Source organism: Stigmatopora nigra, chromosome 2 (assembly GCF_051989575.1).
Source record: "Stigmatopora nigra isolate UIUO_SnigA chromosome 2, RoL_Snig_1.1, whole genome shotgun sequence".
NCBI lineage: Eukaryota > Metazoa > Chordata > Actinopteri > Syngnathiformes > Syngnathidae > Stigmatopora > Stigmatopora nigra.
The window spans coordinates 7,719,911-7,739,788 of NC_135509.1; the positions used below are offsets into that span (position 1 = coordinate 7,719,911).

The 19,878-nt window shown below is 38.7% G+C and overlaps 1 protein-coding gene across 1 annotated transcript in view; it reads left to right on the plus strand.

Annotated features, from left to right (window-relative positions):
• Positions 1-19,878, plus strand: part of LOC144191252 (neural-cadherin-like) — a 101,550-nt gene that overhangs the window by 58,778 nt on the left and 22,894 nt on the right. The window contains exons 12-23 of the mRNA XM_077710888.1: positions 1,343-1,510; positions 3,997-4,246; positions 4,314-4,441; positions 5,065-5,251; positions 6,364-6,507; positions 8,207-8,490; positions 8,577-10,185; positions 11,202-11,295; positions 13,414-13,598; positions 14,670-14,899; positions 15,229-15,506; positions 19,611-19,825. Coding sequence (XP_077567014.1) covers positions 1,343-1,510; positions 3,997-4,246; positions 4,314-4,441; positions 5,065-5,251; positions 6,364-6,507; positions 8,207-8,490; positions 8,577-10,185; positions 11,202-11,295; positions 13,414-13,598; positions 14,670-14,899; positions 15,229-15,506; positions 19,611-19,825 — 3,772 coding nt within the window. The remainder of the gene's footprint in view (positions 1-1,342; positions 1,511-3,996; positions 4,247-4,313; positions 4,442-5,064; positions 5,252-6,363; positions 6,508-8,206; positions 8,491-8,576; positions 10,186-11,201; positions 11,296-13,413; positions 13,599-14,669; positions 14,900-15,228; positions 15,507-19,610; positions 19,826-19,878) is intronic.

The following is a 19,878-nucleotide window of genomic DNA, read 5'->3' on the forward strand; positions in this document are numbered from 1 at the left end:
TGAGAGCGTGCGTATTTTTCTGTTAAAAAAAAAGAGTACTGAATAAATGTCTTTTTCTTAATTTGACGCACAATGACGTGGCAAAGGAAAAAAAAAGAGGCAAATACTCCAATAAGATGTTCTGCTTATTCTCCTGTGAACTTGTATTGGATGAATAGAAGATTGAAATTAGCCATTCATTTCCGAGTGCTTCAATTACAGAAAATAGACAAGCAACAAAGGAGCTTTTGTGCTACCTGACTTCCAACTTAATCAACTTTTGCGCAATGCATATTACTCACTTTGTTGTTGTTAGGCTAATTAAAAGATGGAGTGGGCCATTCAAAACTCATCCACATTTTTCTCATGTTAAGTTTGCATGCCCGTTTTCTACAAAAAAATATTTGGTAAAATTTAATTTAACATTTTCAATGTTAGAAGGGCAAACTTTTAATTGATTGACAGTTATTATTTGATCATCTTTTCTTTTCATTTCTTTCTTTTTTTTAATGCATAAAAAGCCTAGAGAGTGTTTAGAACATCTGCCTCACAGTTCTAAAAGTAAGGGTTCAATTCCACACACATCCCTAAAACAGGCATGATAGGCTAGCTGGTTGAACTCTCTAAATCACAGGTGTCAAAGTGGCGGCCTGGGGCCAAATCTGGCCCGCCGCATCATATTGTGTGGCCCGGGAAAGTAAATCATGAGTGGCGACTTTCTGTTTTAGGATCAAATTAAAATAAGCATGTATATAAAATTCCCAGATTTTCTTCCTATTAGAATCGATAATTGCTATTTTTTAATCCATATTTTTTTAGTTTTTAGTTCAAAAATCATTGTAAAATCTAAAAATATGTAAAAGTATTTTCTGTTTCCATTTTAATATGGCACATATCATTTAAAAGAGATTTTCCCTTACTAAGAAAAAAGGTATTATTTTAGATCTATAAAAAACTGAATATTAAGGGCTTTTTTATCCAGTTATTTTAATCCATTCATTAAAAAAAATCAAAATATTATATCTAAAATGGTCCTGCGAACCCACTCGAGTCCGACCCCCTTGCTTTAAATTGTCCCTTAGCTATGATTGGCTGATCATCTGATTAATTATTTCCTGGTGCCCATTGTTGGCTCCAGCACCCCTGCGACCCTTACCAAGATAAATGGAATGTAAATTAAATGAATGAATTGAAGTTGAATTGAATGGAAGTCGAGCAAAAGGAAAAAAAGGTAGCAAAATTTGACAAAGTAGAAAAAACCAATAGATGAAATAATCTGAGGGAATAAAATGTGACAGAACGCCGTCATCTTTCACCAATGGTTTGAATGCTTTCATGAATCTGAATGATTTGGACTTTTCAGAGAAGCTACATCACGCGGGAGATCAGCGCCACTGACGGAGGAAACAAGAGCGCCACAGTGGAACTCTCCGTCACCATCACTAACGTTAAAAATCAACCGCCACGATGGGAAGAGGAAAGCTACCACGTCGTCGTACCCGAAAACGCCGCCAGAGACACGCCAATAGCGGTACTGTGTCATGAAAGATGGAATATTATTAGCGGCAAGGTTCAATAGTTATGAGCCCGTTGTTGGAAAAAGTCACATTGGCACACAATGGAAAATACTTCATACGGTTCATTGACAAATGAAAAACACAAGACAGCCCCCCAAACCCCCCCCCCCCACCCATCCATTTTCAACATCTTACTTCACTCACCAAAAAATGTGAGCCTGCGAATTACCATATTTTCACGACTATAAGGCGCACCCTCAACGAATTACGTTTTTTCTATATATAAGGCGCACTGTATTATAAGGCGCACTGTATTATAAGGCGCACTGTCTATTTTGGAGAAAATGTAAGACTTAACTGCGTCTTATAGTCGTGAAAATAAGGTAATTGCTATTGACTTCCAGGTATGAAGCACTCACTCACTACACAGTCACCTCTAGAGCCAGCCATTGTTGATGTTTTGGATTTTTTTTTGGATAAAATCTTGCAGTGGGGGAGGAGCTATATGATGGAAGATTTTGTAAACTAAGATGGCATCTACATATTTAACATTATTGTTTCAGTTCAGGCGTTTGTGTTTTTTTAATATCCGACAGTGGTGGTTTTTCGTTTTTTTCCCCATTTTTTTCCATATATAAGGCGCACTGGATTATAAGGCGCACTGTCTATTTTGGAGAAAATTTAAGACTTTTAAGTGCGCCTTATAGTCGTGAAAATACGGTAATTAAAATGACACCAAAAACAAGGCAGAAAAGACAATATTTTCCTTATCATTTTGCCTGTGTAGTAGTATATTGTCTGAAATTAGCTTTAAAAAAAATTCTCAATGTATTTATCCTGGAAAAAAAATGAGAAAAATATAACTGTGTAAAAATCATTTGAGGCTTTATGATGAAATAATCTACATTAAGCACCGTTTAATTGCTTCAAAATACTTGTCTTAAAAGGATTTTGTTTTTAATTAAGAAGATTACCAGTGTGCGCTTGAATTGGAAATAATACGCACAAATATTCATGCCTTAATTCTTTCCTCCTAAATTTAAATGAATTGGACATCTATTGCCGTCAATGGCAGTTAATATTTTTACAGACAGGACATTTGCAGTCCCTAAGGTTAAACATTTTTCCGCTTAAATGCTACATTTTCCAGAATTGGATTGGGATCAAAACATAGTCTTGTTTTGATGAAGCGGGTCAATAATTGCCGATTTCATCGTTCATTTGAGGACCTCTAATCTGATTTTGTGAGTACGACAACACGGCGGCAGAATGAAGAGTTGAAGTTGATTACCTCTCTAAAAAGGATGTCGTTGCTCTCCGCCTGAGGCTGTTCAGCTAACAACTCTACAATTGCTATATTTCATGCTGATAAGCTGTCAAAAATTGCTGAAAACAACTAAGGTGCTGTTTTGGAGATGCATTTTTGATGAATGATGCTTCTCAGTTCTTTTTTTTTAGGGTGGGGGGATAAATTATATCCGTTTACAGGTCAACTTAACCTTTTAATGAATGCGGAAATACTGTAGAAGGCACTTTTTTTGGGGGGGGGGGGAATTGCGTGGTAACTTGTCACTTAGGGGATAGCACTTGATTTTTTTTAATTTTTGGAAATTGTTTTAACTTTAAGATGTGTTAAATGCAAATATTTTCGTTAGTGTGCCTCATTTCAGATAAATGAGAATGTGGGAAATTCTCAGGGGTGGCACTGAGTTTGTGTTTTGCTTTTTAGTTGATGAAGATTTAAAAGATGGAGTTGTCATTTAGTTTATTGCAATGATTTCCATCCTGGTAGATGAGTGGTTAGTGGGTTGGCCTCACAGCTCGGGGGTCTTGGGTTCAAATCCAGGTTGGTGGACCTGTGTCGAGTTTGCATCTTGTCCCGGGCCTGTGTGGGTTTTTTTCCGGGTACTCAATGTCCTAAAACAGACTTGGTAATCTGATTGGACTCTAAATTGCTCCTAGTTATGAGTGTGAGCATGAATGGTTGTTTGTCTCCTTGTGCCCTGTGATTGGTGGGCCTCTGGTCAGCTGGGAGATGCTCCAGCACCCCTTGTGACCCTAGTGAGGATCAAGCGGTTCAAAAAATGAGATGAGATTATATTTTTATCCCATAATTTGACAAAATACCTGGATTACAACCTTGAGATGAGAAGACATGAATTTTCAACAAGAAACTACACCTGTAAATCACAAATCATAAATGTTTATATAACTTTTACAAATATTTTCAAAATTGTTATGTAGTAAATGTTTATTTTACATTTCATAGTATTTAAATCAATGCCTGCCATTGACAACAACAGACATCGAACACATTTAAACTGGGAGGACTGGTACTAACTGCTCATATATCAGTACAATTATAGCAAAATTTGCTCTTTTTAAAGAGTTAATTAAAGGTGGGGACCTGATAAAAAATAATAACTTACATTCAACCTTGTCGGAACTTGTGTTTTGCTAACATAAAAGCTGTCCTTCCCGTCTTTTGTCTTTTGTTCAGACAATCAAGGCAACATCTCAGCTAGGTGACCCCAGGGTGACCTACAATCTAGAAGATGGAATGGTCCCGGAAACCAACATGCCAGTTCGTTTCTACCTGTCCCCCAATCGCGAAGATGGCTCCGCCTCCATCCTCGTATCGGAGCCTCTGGATTATGAAAGCACGCCGTTCTTTTCTCTACGAGTGCGAGCGCAGAACGTGGCCGCCGTGCCGCTCGCTGCTTTCTGCACCGTTCACGTGAATGTCACAGGTACTGCAAAAAAAGGGGGATAACGTTATGACGGTAAATGGCAACTAATTCTCGCCTCTGTGTCAAGATGTGAACGACAATGTGCCATTTTTTACGTCGTCCATCTACGAAGCGTCTGTGACGGAAGGGGCTCAGATGGGAACTTCAGTTCTTCAGGTTTCAGCTCATGACAAAGACCTGGGTCAGAATGGAGAGGTATGATGGAGTAGCGTTAACTCTTTTGGCCGTCCAATCATGTGGCTCTAAAAATTGAAATAAATACCGTTTAGTTCACAGGTGTCCAAGTGGCGGCCCAGGGGCTAAATCTGGCCCGCAGCATCATATTGTGTGGCCTGTGAAAGTAAATCATGAGTGCCGACTTTCTGTTTTAGGATCAAATTCAAATGAAGATCACTAATTGAAATTATTTTAATCAATTTTTTCTGTGTTTTTAGTTCAAAAATCATTTTGTAAAATCTAAAAATCTATACAAATATTGTCTATTTTCCACTTTAATATGGAACATGAACAGAGATTTTTCCTTACTAAGAAAAAAGCTTGAATAATTTTTTTTAGATCTATAAAAAACTGAATATTCAGGACTTTTGATCCAGTTATTTTAATCAATTTATAAAAACAATATTTAAATGTTATATCTAAAATGATCTGGCCCTCATGAAATCGAGTTGACATTGACATCCATTCCATTAGAACTATCCATTTATGATAGAATGACAGCTTACTGGTGATATGGAGTCATTTTTAGGAGCCACATGATTGGATGCCTATCGTCAACAGCAGTCAATGAGTTGATGAGAAGTCTTCTTTTGAATCCGCAGATCAGCTACTCACTTCTTAACGACAACAGCGGTGACCACCTTTTGTTCCGGATTGAACCCAAACTTGGGGTCATCTACACGGAAGCCGTTTTTGATCGAGAAGCCCGCAGTTCTTATTTATTGGAAGTCCAGTCGGTGGATGGACAAGAATCGGCTCGGCCTGGAAAAAACAAACAGCCAAATTCAGGTCATTCCTTCTAAAAACTTGTAACCCATAACTTTTTAAATCAGTATTTTTTCAGATTTACAACTAAATATACTAGTTTTTGATACCTTGGCAATGTATTAATGGCAAAAAAAGCACATACAAATTTAATATATTTCCATGTCTGCCTAGATTCACTTTTTAAGGCAAGAAATGAATATTTTGATTAAGGTCATGAACATTGTTTCTATATTCATTTTAAAAAGCACGGTGTTGACATTTGCTTTAATTTTGTCATTCTTGGTTCAATATTGGAAGTCAATTCTGACTAACATTACCTTTTTCTCCAGAAATACCTAAAAAAGGACTACACAATGTGTAGCGCTTTCTAAAAAAAATACTGCAGTTATTGACAATCCTAGACATTATGCCAAGAACTCTTTCCCCCCCAGTGTTAATTTCAACTACTCGTTTTCTAACTAATGACTTTTTTATTTACAACCCTGTCTGAGTGGCATTTCGGGAGTCATAAAATGTGGTAAATATGACGCTTGCATTCCAAAGTGAGTCTTTCGAATGTTTGTGAAGATGTAATTATGCGTAAAGTCTGATGTTTTGAAAAGGAAAGTCATCTCTCTAAGGGTTGTCTGGCCTGCTTAGTATTTGCAATCTGACTTAGCCATGTCTTCCGCGACATATCTCAAACATCTAGAAGGGCTCATCTCCTCTACAAACATTACCTTTTTCTTTCTCTCTCTTCATAACCCTTGGGATAGACAAGAGGCGGTGAAATATAAAAACAAAAACATTCACGTTCCCGTATTATTATCACTTCTGCGACACCTTTAAATTGACGCGTCCCAGTATTTTTATGTTTACTTGGCAAAGAAGTAATTTATTCGATTTACTGCCAAAAAAGGAAGCAATTTAATGAGGATGCCATGAGTGACATGTTTTGATACAAATGCGTGCCGACTTATAAATATTTCATTTCTACATGTATTTTGTCTTTAACCTAACAGTTTACAAAATTCACTTCACAGTTTGCTATTGTTGACAGTTCTTATACACTTCACTTCATAAATAAAGGACATGATGAAATGATGCCAGATTTTGCGATTTCTTACAAAGGCTGTCATATCCTTGTGCTATAGATACGGCATATGTTCGGGTTTTCATCAGCGACGTCAATGACAACAAGCCGGCCTTTGTTCAGAGGCTCTATGAAGTGGCCGTGGATGAAGACGCAGACGTGGGTCTGGTTGTTGTCACTGTCAGTGCTAATGATGAAGATGAAGGTAAGCTGGATGGGACAACTGGATGGGGAAGGAACAAAGATTTTATTGATACTGAAAAACTGCTAGCATTTTGTTTGTCATGTAAAGCACTGTCTCAAAATGGAGAAATTATGTGGTGAACAAAAAAGAGTTTGACTTATGCAGTTTAGGTGATCTAAAAAGGCAGATTTTATGAATTCTGGTTATTGGTGATTGGTCAATTGCGTGGTCATCGATATTTTGATGTTTTGAGGACTTTCATACTTTTAAGATGAATTAATTATGATTTTTCTTTGTTTTTTTGAGTAATTTGACTGCTAGTTTATCATTTGTTTAGTGAATGCTCACATTTGGCTCAGATTCACACTGTTCTGGCATTAAAATGATTAAAAATGACAAAAAATATTTTGAGACTTGATATAATTTAGAAGTTCTCTTCTCCTGAAAGTAAATGATCAATTTCCTTAAACTTTGTGATTCTACTTTTTTGGCCAAAAACTGCTAATTTTGATTTTTTAGTAAAGTAAAATACCATTTTGTAAGACAAAGTTTTTATCTTTCCACACCCCCACGACTCATGTAAGGATACGCAGATCAGAAAATAAATGATAAGATTGACTATTTTACAATAAACAAGATTGATTATAATATTAAAGCTATATAGTTGTCTGGATCTGCTAAAATAGAGATTCAAAAGTCAGCGATGACCAAAAGATTACAGTCTGCACACCCTGAACATTCATAAAACAACCCCCACCGTCCAGTCTGACCTCATCTGAAAAAATGATTTTGCTGACACCGTTTTTAGCACGCTGGATTTAGAAGCACTCCTGATTTGGTAATGCACTGATGCACATATGTTCCAAAAAGAGTGACAAGCTCCCACTCAGTGGGTGGCTGGGATTTAAGCAATAAAGCACTTTCTCATCCTCTCTATAGAAGTACATTGCCATCCCTTTATCAGACACTCTGAGGTCTGTTAATCAAGTATTTATGGGTAAGCGGGGGTGCAGCTCAAAGTGTACTGCATCACTAATGATAAACAGTTGTGGAATAACAGCAACCCCCACTGTTAAAGCACTGTTGCGCTCCTATACTCAATCTAGCGTGTTTAAGAACTCGACGTTCGGGTTAGAGACCGTTGTAAGCCTCGCCAGATTTCAGTGGGAGACAAGCTGCACTTTGTCAGCCCTGCTTGTGTTAATAGTCCAGATTAGAGTATTTATACGACGGATTGGAGCTACTTTAACCCAACAGGGTCATTGAAAGCAAATACTGTACATTCCAGGAGATTTTTTTTAATCTCTTTGACTTTCAAACCCTTTGATTGAATAGTCTACATATAGAGATTTTCTATACAATCACCCTCAATCCTATGTTAGAGCATTAAAGACATTTTCTACTCAATCCTATCAGAGTGTGTTATCTTTTATGGGTTTTGCTTTTTCTTTTGTTTGAGTTGTATCTAATTAGTGCAGGATTAAAACTATAAAAATGGAAGGGTGAAGTTGAAAATGAATTAAGAGACAAAGGTTTAGATCAGGGGTGTCGGATTTCAGTTTGGTTGGTGGACTGCTCAGAAGAAAAAGTACAGATTGAAGACTAAAATCCAAAATGTAGTTCGCGGTTGGGCAGATTGTCCAGAGTTAGTCGCAATGTAAAAACTGGTATTTTTAGTGAAACTCTGGTTGTAAACCACAGTGTCCATCTTGTGTTTCAGGAGCCAACGCCAAGTTACGTTATCAGATCACATCTGGCAACAAAGGTGGCGTTTTTGACATTGAACCAGAAGTGGGGACCATATTCATCGCACAACCGCTAGACTACGAACAGCAAAAACGATACAAACTTCTGGTTCTGGCCTCGGATGGGAAGTGGGAAGACTACGCAGCCGCGGTGGTGACAGTGGTGAACAAAAACGACGAGGCACCGGTGTTCTCCATGAATGAGTACTATGGATCAGTCACAGAAGAACTCGATGGGTCTCCTGTCTTTGTCTTACAAGTAAGATACAAAGTTGATACTTTCTGAAAAAAGTAGGAGGAGAAATTGTAGTAAAAAAATACATTTTCTTGTCTTTATCCTCGCAGGTAACGGCGACCGATCCAGACAAAGACGCTAACCAAGGAGCCATACGATATTCCATCCACGGCCAAGGCGCCGAATCCCACTTTATGATCAACGACATAACGGGCGAGATGTACGCCCAACGTACTTTGGATCGAGAAGAGCGTGCCGTCTGGCGTTTCGTCGTCATGGCGACAGACGAGGAGGGCGAGGGATTAACCGGTTTTACGGATGTTATCATCAACGTGTGGGACATCAATGACAATGCCCCCACCTTCTCTTGCCTTCCGGATAATTGCCTTAGTAGTATCGAGGAAAATTCGCCAACAGGAACTTTTGTTGTCGAAATGATGGCTGTAGACCTCGACGATGCGGCTGTAGGCCAGAATGCAATCCTCAGCTACCAAATTACTGAAAATGCTAAGAACGCCAATGGAGAAGATCTTTTTATGATCGATTCCAGCACTGGAACCATATCAGTGGCATCAGAAGGTCTGGACAGGGAGTTGGCGGACAATCATAGGCTTATCGTGGAGGCTTGCGATGGTGGGAAGTTGACAAGTACAGCAACTGCCACTGTTATCTTAACAGACATTAATGACCATGAACCAAAGTTTCAGCAGGAGAGGTGTGCTGCCAGAGTGCCCGAATCCGCCGATTTGGACACTGTCGTTCTGGAGTTGGGTGCGAAGGACCCAGATGCGGGGCCAAATGGTCAACTTTCATTTTCTGTGGTTGATGGAGACCCAGGACAACAGTTCTACATGGCCACTCATAGATTGGATCAGATGGGTGTTTTGAGATTGAAGCGTAAACTTGATTTTGAAAAACCCGGAGAGCAAAAGTTTAACTTAACCATCAAAGTTGAAGACGCTGACTTCTCCAGCTTCATCCAATGTTACATTTTAGTTGAGGACAAAAACGATAATGTCCCCATGTTTGCCCAGAAATCTCATCGCCTGTCCCCTTTAAAGGAGGACATCGCTATAGGAACCACTATCATACAAGTGCCAGCTACTGACTCTGACTCTGGTTCCAACGCTGAGATTTCCTACAGTATTCTCCCTCACTCTGACCCATACGGAGATTTCAACGTGAGCCAATCGGGTATTGTTACAGTCGCCAAGCCGCTGGATCGTGAGGCGGTGTCCAGTTACGATTTGGTTGTAATAGCGAGTGACAACGGCAATCCGGCGTTGACAGCCAGTGTGACAATCTTCTTGCCTCTATCAGATGTCAACGACAACGGCCCAGAATTTGAGACCGCCTACAATCCCATATTGTGGGAAAATAGTCCAGCGCCTCAAGTGGTGGCTCTCAACGCCACATCAACCCTGCTTCAGGTTTCAGACCGAGATACCCCAGAACACGGGGCTCCTTTCGTTCTCTCGTTGCCATCCGTCTACTCGGCGGAATTTCACCTGCAGGATCACGGCAACGGATCCGCCACACTCACGGCCTTACGAAGATTTGACAGGGAAAGGCAGAGTGACTTCTTGTTGCCTGTGGTGATGACTGACAGCGGCTATCCAGCTATGACGGCCACAAGTACTTTAACAATAATCATTGGCGACCAGAATGATAACGCCCATCAGGCAGGGGAGAAAGATATCTACGTGTATAGCCGCAGGGGTGAGTTAATGTTTTTTTTAAATTACATTTTTCGTTTTTCTTTCTACTGCTCTTTTCTCTTTGTTTTGAATCCCAAGTGATTGCTCAAGAGAAAAACGGGAATGATGGGGAAGGCTTTTACTACCGTATTTTCACGACTATAAGGCGCACCGCATTATAAGGCGTACCCTCAATGAATGACATTTTTTCCGTATATAAGGCGCACTGTATTATAAGGCGCACAGTATTATAAGGCGCACTGTCTATTTTGGAGAAAATTTGAGACTTAAGTGCGCCTTATAGTCGTGAAAATACTCTAAAAACTGTTTTTTTTTAAAGTTTTAGGTCTTAATTGGGTGGTTCCAACCTTAGTGTAACCTTGACACTGCAACTTAAAACTGTCCAAGAGTTCAGAGTCATCATAATTTGCTAAAAAAAAAAAAAAATCTGATCTTGCTTCTATAGAGTGAACATTCTTCCATTCATTTTCAACACCTCTTGTCCTAGACTGGTCGCCAGTCCATCCTAGGGCACAGATGGAATTACAACCTTTGGCACTCACATAATCGATCGAAGCCAAGCAATGCATCATTGAGCGAAGCATGAAATTACAAACATAATTTCTTCCATTGTGAGATGTCGAAATAACTCTCCATTTTTTTACTTAAATACATGTAGGAAATGCCTTTCATATGAAATGCGTGTTGGCCATCCTTATGCTAGTAAAAGTGCTCGAAACTACCCGTAATGATGGAAAACAGAAGAAGTCTGACTCATTCAGGCAGCCATTGTTTACTTAGATACAGTACGTACTCTGGCACTGCGGTTTGATAATAACATAATCCATACTCAGATAGGCCGGCTTCCTGACGCTCCACACTCTCTGAAGTGGAGCGCTGGGAATCTATTCATCCTAGCTGAACTCCATAGCCATGATCATAATAAGTAGACGAGAAGGCTAGATAAGGAGATAAGCGTCGGCATCGGCAATACTGGTCCCTAAGGAACGTGTGTTTTTGTGTGTTTTTCTTAAACAGGGAAGATGGCAAATGTAACACTGGGGAAAGTACACACCCTCGATCCCGATGACTGGGATAACAAAACCTACACTCTGGAGACCAGTGCGGCAAAGTAAGTCCTTCATTTGAGGCTTTTCAGAACAAAAGCAGAATGGAAATGCTCATCGGTTTAATGATTTTAATCTTGGTGAATGTTGCCATTGGAATACCGTATTTTCGGTAATATGAAATGCAGCTTAAATGAATTGCCCATCTTAGATCTTAGTTAAGTCTTTTCGTTGCGCCTTATAGTGCAGAAATTATGGTAATTTGATCTAAAATGTTCGTTGCTCGGACGTTTGGTCGCCGGTCTTTTGGTCGCCGGTCTTTTGGTCGACGGTCTTTTGGTCGTCGGTCTTTTGGTCGTCGGTCTTTTGGTCGCCGGTCTTTGGTCGCCGGCCTTTTGGTCGCCGGTCTTTTGGTCTCCGGTCAAATGGTGACAAAGAGTTTACTGTTGAAACCAGCTCTCAAAATTATATTCATTAGAGTTTAATATCTAAGAGAGAGAGTTTAATATCTAAGTACTGTTTAATATCTAAGTATTGTTTAATATCTAAGTACATTTGACCGGCGACCAAAAGACCAGCGACAAAAAGGGACCAAAAGACCGGCGACAAAAAGGGACCAAAAGACCGGCGACAGAAAGGGACCAAAAGACTGGCGACCAAAAGACTGGCGACCAAAAGACTGGCGACCAAAAGACCGGCGGCCAAAAGACTGGCGACCAAAAGACCAGCGACCAAACATCCGCACAGGAAAATGTTCCAGGCTAGCTTGCGATTCAGGGTTACACAAACTCTTCAGCTGGATGTAATACCTGCATATAAATGTATTTCTAAAATTTTGAATGTAAACAAATCTGTTTTCATAAGCGGAAGGTGGTTCAATGGTCTTCACAAATACACTGCGTCAAGCATATACACACACTCATACGTGGCTACTTTGCGTGCATCTACTCGGCATTCAAAAGTGAAGATCAGATAAGAAATACCAATTGCATATTTGTACATTCATCCAGCAATCTCTGACAGTTACCATGACAACTATCAACTGTTTTAGAAGCTTGGGCTTTAAGGAGTTAGCCTATCTTTTTCCATTCCCTCAGTGATGTTGAGTATATTTTTTTTAATTGATATGGACCAGACATTCTACTGGAAGATTTCCAAGGACTGAAGAAAAATATGTATTTTTCAGAATGCCATCTGTCAGGTAATTTCAGAGATATTAAAGAAAATAAACTCAGTTTCAACAGCTACTTTCAGTTTTCTCCAAGGAAGCTTTGTGCATTTATCTTCAAATTCAAGGTGCAATTATTAATTGACTGACAACCAGAAGACCATTAGATTCATTAAAAAAACTTTTTTGGTGTAATGAGTAGTATTCTTTTAAAGAACTTGTTTGATATCAACGTCCAATCATTTTTGATTGGGAGATTTTTACTTTATTTTTGTTTTTTTTGTTTTTGAAAAGCTTTCATTAAAAATGATTAACTGAAAATATGATTATTTTAATCATTTAAATTATTTTTATTTGTTAAGATCAACGTCCAATCATTTTTGATTGGGGGATTTTTCCTACATTTTTTGTTTATTTTTGAAAAGCTTTCATAAAAAATGAAAAACTGAAAATAAGATTTTAAATCATCCATTATTTTTTTTAAATTTGTTATTTATGCAATTTTATTCATTATTTATCATTTAGTACCATAAGCATAATGCATCCTTCTATAGTATTATATAATAATACTTGTAATTTTTATTGTTTTAACAATTTATCAATGTATCTTTTTATGCATCCATAAAAAACAGTTTTTTGGGCCATGTATGCCAAATTTGTACTACTATAATAAATATTACGTGACCCAAAATATGATATCAAGGTATATGGCAGGCAGCCTTATCTTTATAAGGCAAGAATTTTTCATATTAGCATTGGCATGTGATAATTTGCACCTGCAAACCTGTTAAGAATGCTAATGAAAAATATCCACCACTGCCTGCATTACTCAGAATGGATGCACCTAATTATGGGATGGAAAGAGAATAGAACCCAACACCAGAAAAGTCATGCAGTCACAAAAACTGACTTTCAGAATTATTACAAATGACCAAAAAATGTTGCTTTGTAAGAATCATTGCTGGCAATTATGTTAATTTTCCTCAACCTGAGCTGTTTTGTCCTCAATCGACAGATATTTCAGCGTGAACCAAAGCTCAGGAATGCTGAGTTTTCGTCAAAACACGCCAGCTGGTAGCTACTGGATGAGAGTCGGTGTATCGGATGGCGTGTGGCCCGACGTCATATCTGGGGTTCGAGTCCATGTGAGAGAACTGGAGGAAAAAGCACTGTTGTCATCTGCCTCGCTACGTTTCATTGGTAATTTATGTGTTATAACCAGATTATTTTGTCCTGTTTTCTGATTGACAGGTTAAAAAAGCACTATATTCGTGCAAATCTGCAACTAAGCACTATTAAGGCTTATTGACGGGAATACATGACCAAAAAGAAGAGTTAATAATTTCATTTCAATAGGATACAATGTCTTTAACCCTTGCATGCATGAATTCAGAAATTTAAAAAAAATATATATATATATATTTATCATGCTTATAAAAGACTGAGGTTTTAAACATAAGGCCCGGGGGCCAATTATGACCCATGAAGACAATATTTTGCGGCCCCCATTTGTCATCCAACTGTTTATTTCGCCATAGGCAATAAAAATGTTGATAATAATTTTATGTTAAATAAATGAATTCATTGAGAAATATCTGTAAAAAATATACAGTTTAAATTTAATGAATAATAACCATAAATATAATGCATATAAATCATTTAAAATCCATTAAAAAATACTAAAATGTCCAAATGGACAAAAAATATTCTAATAAATGTGGTTTATTTCTCAAAAAAACATATTTATTAATTTTTTTTTTAATCCCTTGCGGTCAGAGAAACGATTGGACGTCTATCGCCCTCAATCGCCCTCTTCCAAATCAGTTTCCCTTTTGTGTTCAACTTTCCGATGAATTGTTTACTCATAACAGTTTCCCCGTTAATTTTTCTGTCTCCACAAATCAGGGCGCTAAAGGTCAAATTGCAAGTGTCAGGTGAAGTCCTTGACATTTAAAAGTCAATAGAAGAGGCGAGTCAAAGGCTATTACGGAACCTTTGTGACAAGCCATTATCATTTTGGAAGATGAAAGGTGCTATATTCTCTAAATCTGATTGGAAGGCGGCCGCAAAAGATTCCAATCGATTTGGCCTTCGACTGTAACGTTGATTTTGAAGCGTCATGTCCATTTCCATTTGACTCACCCACATTTAGGCAAATCAATAACTGGAGATGGCGGACTTGCTGTCGTTGCTAATGATGCGTTAACTCCACCGGTTTTTTGATCTTCTCCGTAGTTGTCATTGACGAGTCCGTCATTCATTTTCCCAAAGGCATAACCGCCAGAGAGTTTATCGACTCTGGCGCCGAGAAGAAGACTCGACTGGAGACACTCTGGGACTTCCTGTCGGAGATTCTGTCCGTCAGACCTGGCGGCGTTAACATTTTCAGCATTTCCGATAACGTGGACAAGACAGTGGACGTCCATTTCTTTGTACTGTCTGCTACTGGCTTTATGCAGTTGGAAAAGCTACATGGCGTACTTTCTGCCCACAAAGACAAGGTACTTCCATTTTTCATTTTTTTTTCCGTTACCGTACCTGAAACGTGGGTTGTTTTCCCTCATTTTCTATCGGATTGGTCGAAACTCTTTGTCTTCCTTATAGTTCCTACGTTCCATTACGTTCAAGTGCAACCTATAAGTGAACATCCCCGAAAAACCGTTAAAGGATAATGAAACAATATAGTATATCCCGTATATCCCCGTGTTTTTATTGTCACGTGAACGTTGCCCAAGTCATGTTATGCTCCCCCCCGTGTTTCATTACACTCGTTTATCACCTTCCTGTCAAGTGTGAAGATACTTAAAGCCCCTATGCTTTTCCTTCGCAGCTGCAGTCGCTACTGCATGTTAATGTAACCCAGGTGCAAGTGGATGAGTGCCTTCGTGCTCATTGCCAGGCATGGGGCGGATGCGCCACGCAGATGACCGCCGGCGAATCGCCGACCCTACTCGACTCGGACGCCTTATCCTTGGTCTCCGTAAAGGTGACGACTTCGGCCGTCTGTGGTTGCGCCGCCAGAGAAATGGCCCATCGAAGCTGCGCCTCCTATTCCGATAACCCCTGCCTTAACGGAGGGACCTGCGTTGATGCCCGTGGAGGATACAGGTGAGACTGGAACGGGGTGTGAAACTCAATTTGGGTTGCCGGCCACATTCATGCCAATTAGAGAAGAAAGTGACCAAGGAAATGCCCTTAAATCATTGGCTGTCAAGCTACCACTTCAAATGAATTGACTAGTATTTTAGAATTTGATTGGATTGGATAACTTTATTCATCCCGTATTTGGGAAATATCGTTGTCACAGTAGTAAGAGGGTGAGGATGCAGAAATTGGAAATGCATTTTAGACATAAATAGATAGGTAATAAGTAAGTTAATAAAAAAATACTATATACATATATATATAATCTCATATTTACATACAAATACATATATAAACACGTATGTCCATACACAGACATATATTTAAGCACATATATACATACACATACATATCTATAAGCGAATATATACATATACATACACATACATATATATAAGCACATATATACATACACATACATATCTATAAGCACATATATACATATACATACACCTATAAGCACATATATACATATACATACACATACATATCTATAAGCACATATATACATTCACATACTTATCTATAAGCACATACATACATATACATACAAATACATATATAAGCACATATATACATATACATACAAATACATATATATAAGCATATACATATACATACAAATACATATATATAAGCACACATATACATACACATACAAATATCCCGAATACGGGATGAATAAAGTTATCCAATATAAGCACATATATACATACACATACATATATATAAGCACATATATACATACACATACATATACAAGCACATATATACATACATATATATGAGCGCATATATACATACACATAGATGTACGTGCATGCATATGGTAGGTCTTCACACAGCCATTTATTTGTTAAAGAGCCTGGCAATGATTACTTGACTAACGTAGCGACAATTTTTATACCGTACTCATACGGCAATTGTATGGCGAATCCCGCAGAGGTTCTGGCTTCGACTAGACGGGATGATTGCAATTATGGAGAAGCCTTTTGAATGTGGGTTTCTTCCGGACTCAAAGGAGTGAACATGCACTACTAATGCTAATGCCTAGATTAAAGAAATATAGGGCATTGGGATTAATCCAAGTTGGGGGCCCCTCAATGCTCGCTACTTCTGGAAAAAAGCTCATTTAATTCCATTTACATGAACATGTGAGTTTGGCAGAGCTATACTCTTCAAAGACAGGAGGCGCAGAATGCTTTTCTGCTTTTATCTCTTTTGGTGAGTTGCCGCCTCTTTGTAGTATGACGCTCTCGGAGCAAAGTTGTCTAACTTTGTCATGGTTCACATTGTAGTACGATTTCCTCATAGGGACATTATGTCCGCCCAAGCGTATCAAAACAGGCCAAGCCTAGCCAATCACAGGCAATAGGCGGGGAACACCCTGAATTGTTTGCCAGCCAATCGCAGACCACACAATGAAACAGACAACTACTCACACTTCCACCGAATGGGAATCGAACCCAGACTGAAAAAACAATGCAAAATCAGGTTGAAAATATGCTCTTTTGAAGAATAAACGTTTTGTTTTTATTTTCAGACAAACGTTTGCATTATAGTACATGTGTCAAAGTGGCGGCCCGGGGGCCAAATCTGGCCCGCTGCATCATTTTGTGTGGCCTGAGAAAGTAAATCATGGGTGCCGACTTTCTGTTTTAGGATCAAATTAAAATGAAAATTATAGATGTATATTATATTTCCTGATTTCCCCCCTTTTAAATCAATAATTTCAATTTTTAATACATTTTTCTGTGTTTTTAGGTAAAAATCATTTTGTAAAATCTAAAAACATATAAAAATATTTTCAGTTTTCCACTTAATATGGAATATAATGGTTAAATGATATTTTTCCCTTACTAAGAAAAAAACTCAAATAAACATTGTTTTAGATCTATAAAAAAATAGAATATTCCGCACTTTTGATCCAGTTCTTTTAATCCATTTATTAAAAAAAATCTAAATATTATAAAATGAAAATCAAGTTGACATTAAACCGGGCTGAGTCTGACATCCTTGTATCCCAACATTTTTTTTAATAGACAATCATCTAGCTATCACATCGGGAAACAAACACTTTATATTCACGGCCCTCAAAAAACAATACACCGATCCAGATCTGGCCCACGAGCCTTAAGTTTGACAAAAAAAGAAATATTGTTAAAACGATCCTTTTCACCACTGTGTTGAGGAATGGCAACTCCCAAACTATCTCCAGACAGCATTTGCTTAGATAAAGTCAATATGAAGTGGAAAAACGATCCCTCGACTCGAGCTACTCAAGTGTAGCGCTCACGAAAAGCTCACCACAAGAGCGAGAGGTTGCGCCGGGCCAGAACATATGTATGCGAAGGCTTCACTCTGCATAAGCCACCTATATAGGTGAACGCAAATCAGTATTCCGTCTGCAGTCCGCAGAATAAACAGCAACGGGAGCCCTAACGGCCTCTATACACACAGCTTCCCCCAAACGCCGCATGAAAATAAATGGCCGTGACATTATCAGCAAAGCCACCTTGTCTCACGTACGGCCAGAGCAGGAGATCAACTACTCCATCTACTCCATCACGCTCACTAAATGAGGGGATTGTCGTTGATTCATGCCTCTTCTGAGGTGCAGGTTTTCTCCTTTTTATACATCTTAAGTGCAAAACAGTCATTTACTCGTGCAATCTCAGACTCTGGAGAGTAAGAAATGGCCTTTAGATTCCCAACACCTGAAAATAGATGAAGGCTAGGGTCTGAAAATGGCGTCACCTGGGGCAGACGGTATACGTTTCAATGTCGTTGATGGTGATATATATGTCTTATACGTATGAACCGAAAGAGGCTGGCAGTGAATGATTGCTAAGGTAAAAGGACGGACGTTTGGAAGAACTGACCTTGGTTTGAAAGATGATTTAAGTATGCAAATCGTACCTTTTTCGAGAGTCTGATAATGGGGGAAATAATGTTTAAGCATTTATCAGGCATGAGACAGTTTTTGGTAATTAAACAATAAACCTTGCACTGCATTGCGGGTCATCTGGAGCCCAGAAATACTATTGTGGGGTATCTATCTTTGCCCACATCTTCCCCAAAGTCAGTCGAGATGTGTGAGTCAATCAAACGCACAGTAAATCAAAATGAGGTGGTTCATTTTCCCCAATGCGATTTATTATCGGTGTGTGCTTGTATTAGCGTGTGTTGCTTACAACTCGGCACACGTGCGTGATTAAATTGGCTCATTGATTGCATATGAGACTCCTGTTCCTTTCGCAGATGTTTATTGCTAATCAAATCGTCTATATGTGAAACAGTGTACACCATTGACATTAATACCTTCTGGCTAATGGTGAAAAGACTCATTTTCCAAGTATGGGATGAATCAAGTTTATTTTGATCTAATCTAATGTATATTGGCGCTAATCACTTTAGCCAACAGCTGTCTTGTCCAAAATGTAATTTTGCGAAAAACTGAATTTCTGTGAGGAAAATAGACGATATGTGATTTTTCACCAGGGTGGGATCCAGCACCCCCGCAACACACGAAAGGACAAACCTTATGGTTAACATTATAAAATTTAAATTTCATATTCAACAGCTGCATACATCTGCAGTTTTCTCTCATATATTTAATGATTTCACATTAAGATAGCTTTTAAGTATGATAAATCTAATTGGCTATAAATAAAATGGCTTTTAATCTTCTAAAATGCACTATTTGCTGTCCAAGATGACTAGTTGATGACATAAGTAGTAGTTTAGATCACATAAGTACGTTTATCAGGCTTTAATTGGCAGTAAACAAAAAGGATTACATATTATACAGTCCTCAATTTTTATTTTTAATAAATAAAGTGTCATACTGTTTTGTCTAAGCATAAACATTTATTGCATTTAAATGGGCGGCTTATTATGATATATTTTCACTCCATTATAGGTTAAGTTGCTTCATGTTTTGACAATAAAATGGCATATAAACTAAATATCGCCCATTAAAATGTATCATAGGGTCACTTTTTGGAACTTTTCTCAACTGATGGTTCCCTCCATGTTGTCTTTTTGTCATTGTCTGGCGTGCCACAGGTGCCGATGCACGTCTCAGCACGATGGGCCGGACTGCCAGCAGACCAGACGTAGTTTCCTTGGCAACGGCTACGCCTGGTTTCCTCCCATGAAGCCGTGCTTTGATAGCCATCTCTCTCTGGAGTTTATGACGGAAGAAGATGACGGACTGCTGTTGTACACTGGCCCAATGGCCACGCTTTTGCCCGGAGATGTCGAAGACTTTATGGCCATAGGTAACCGCCAGGACGCTTGGGATGGGAGGGGCCAATTCATTCCAAGTGGATTG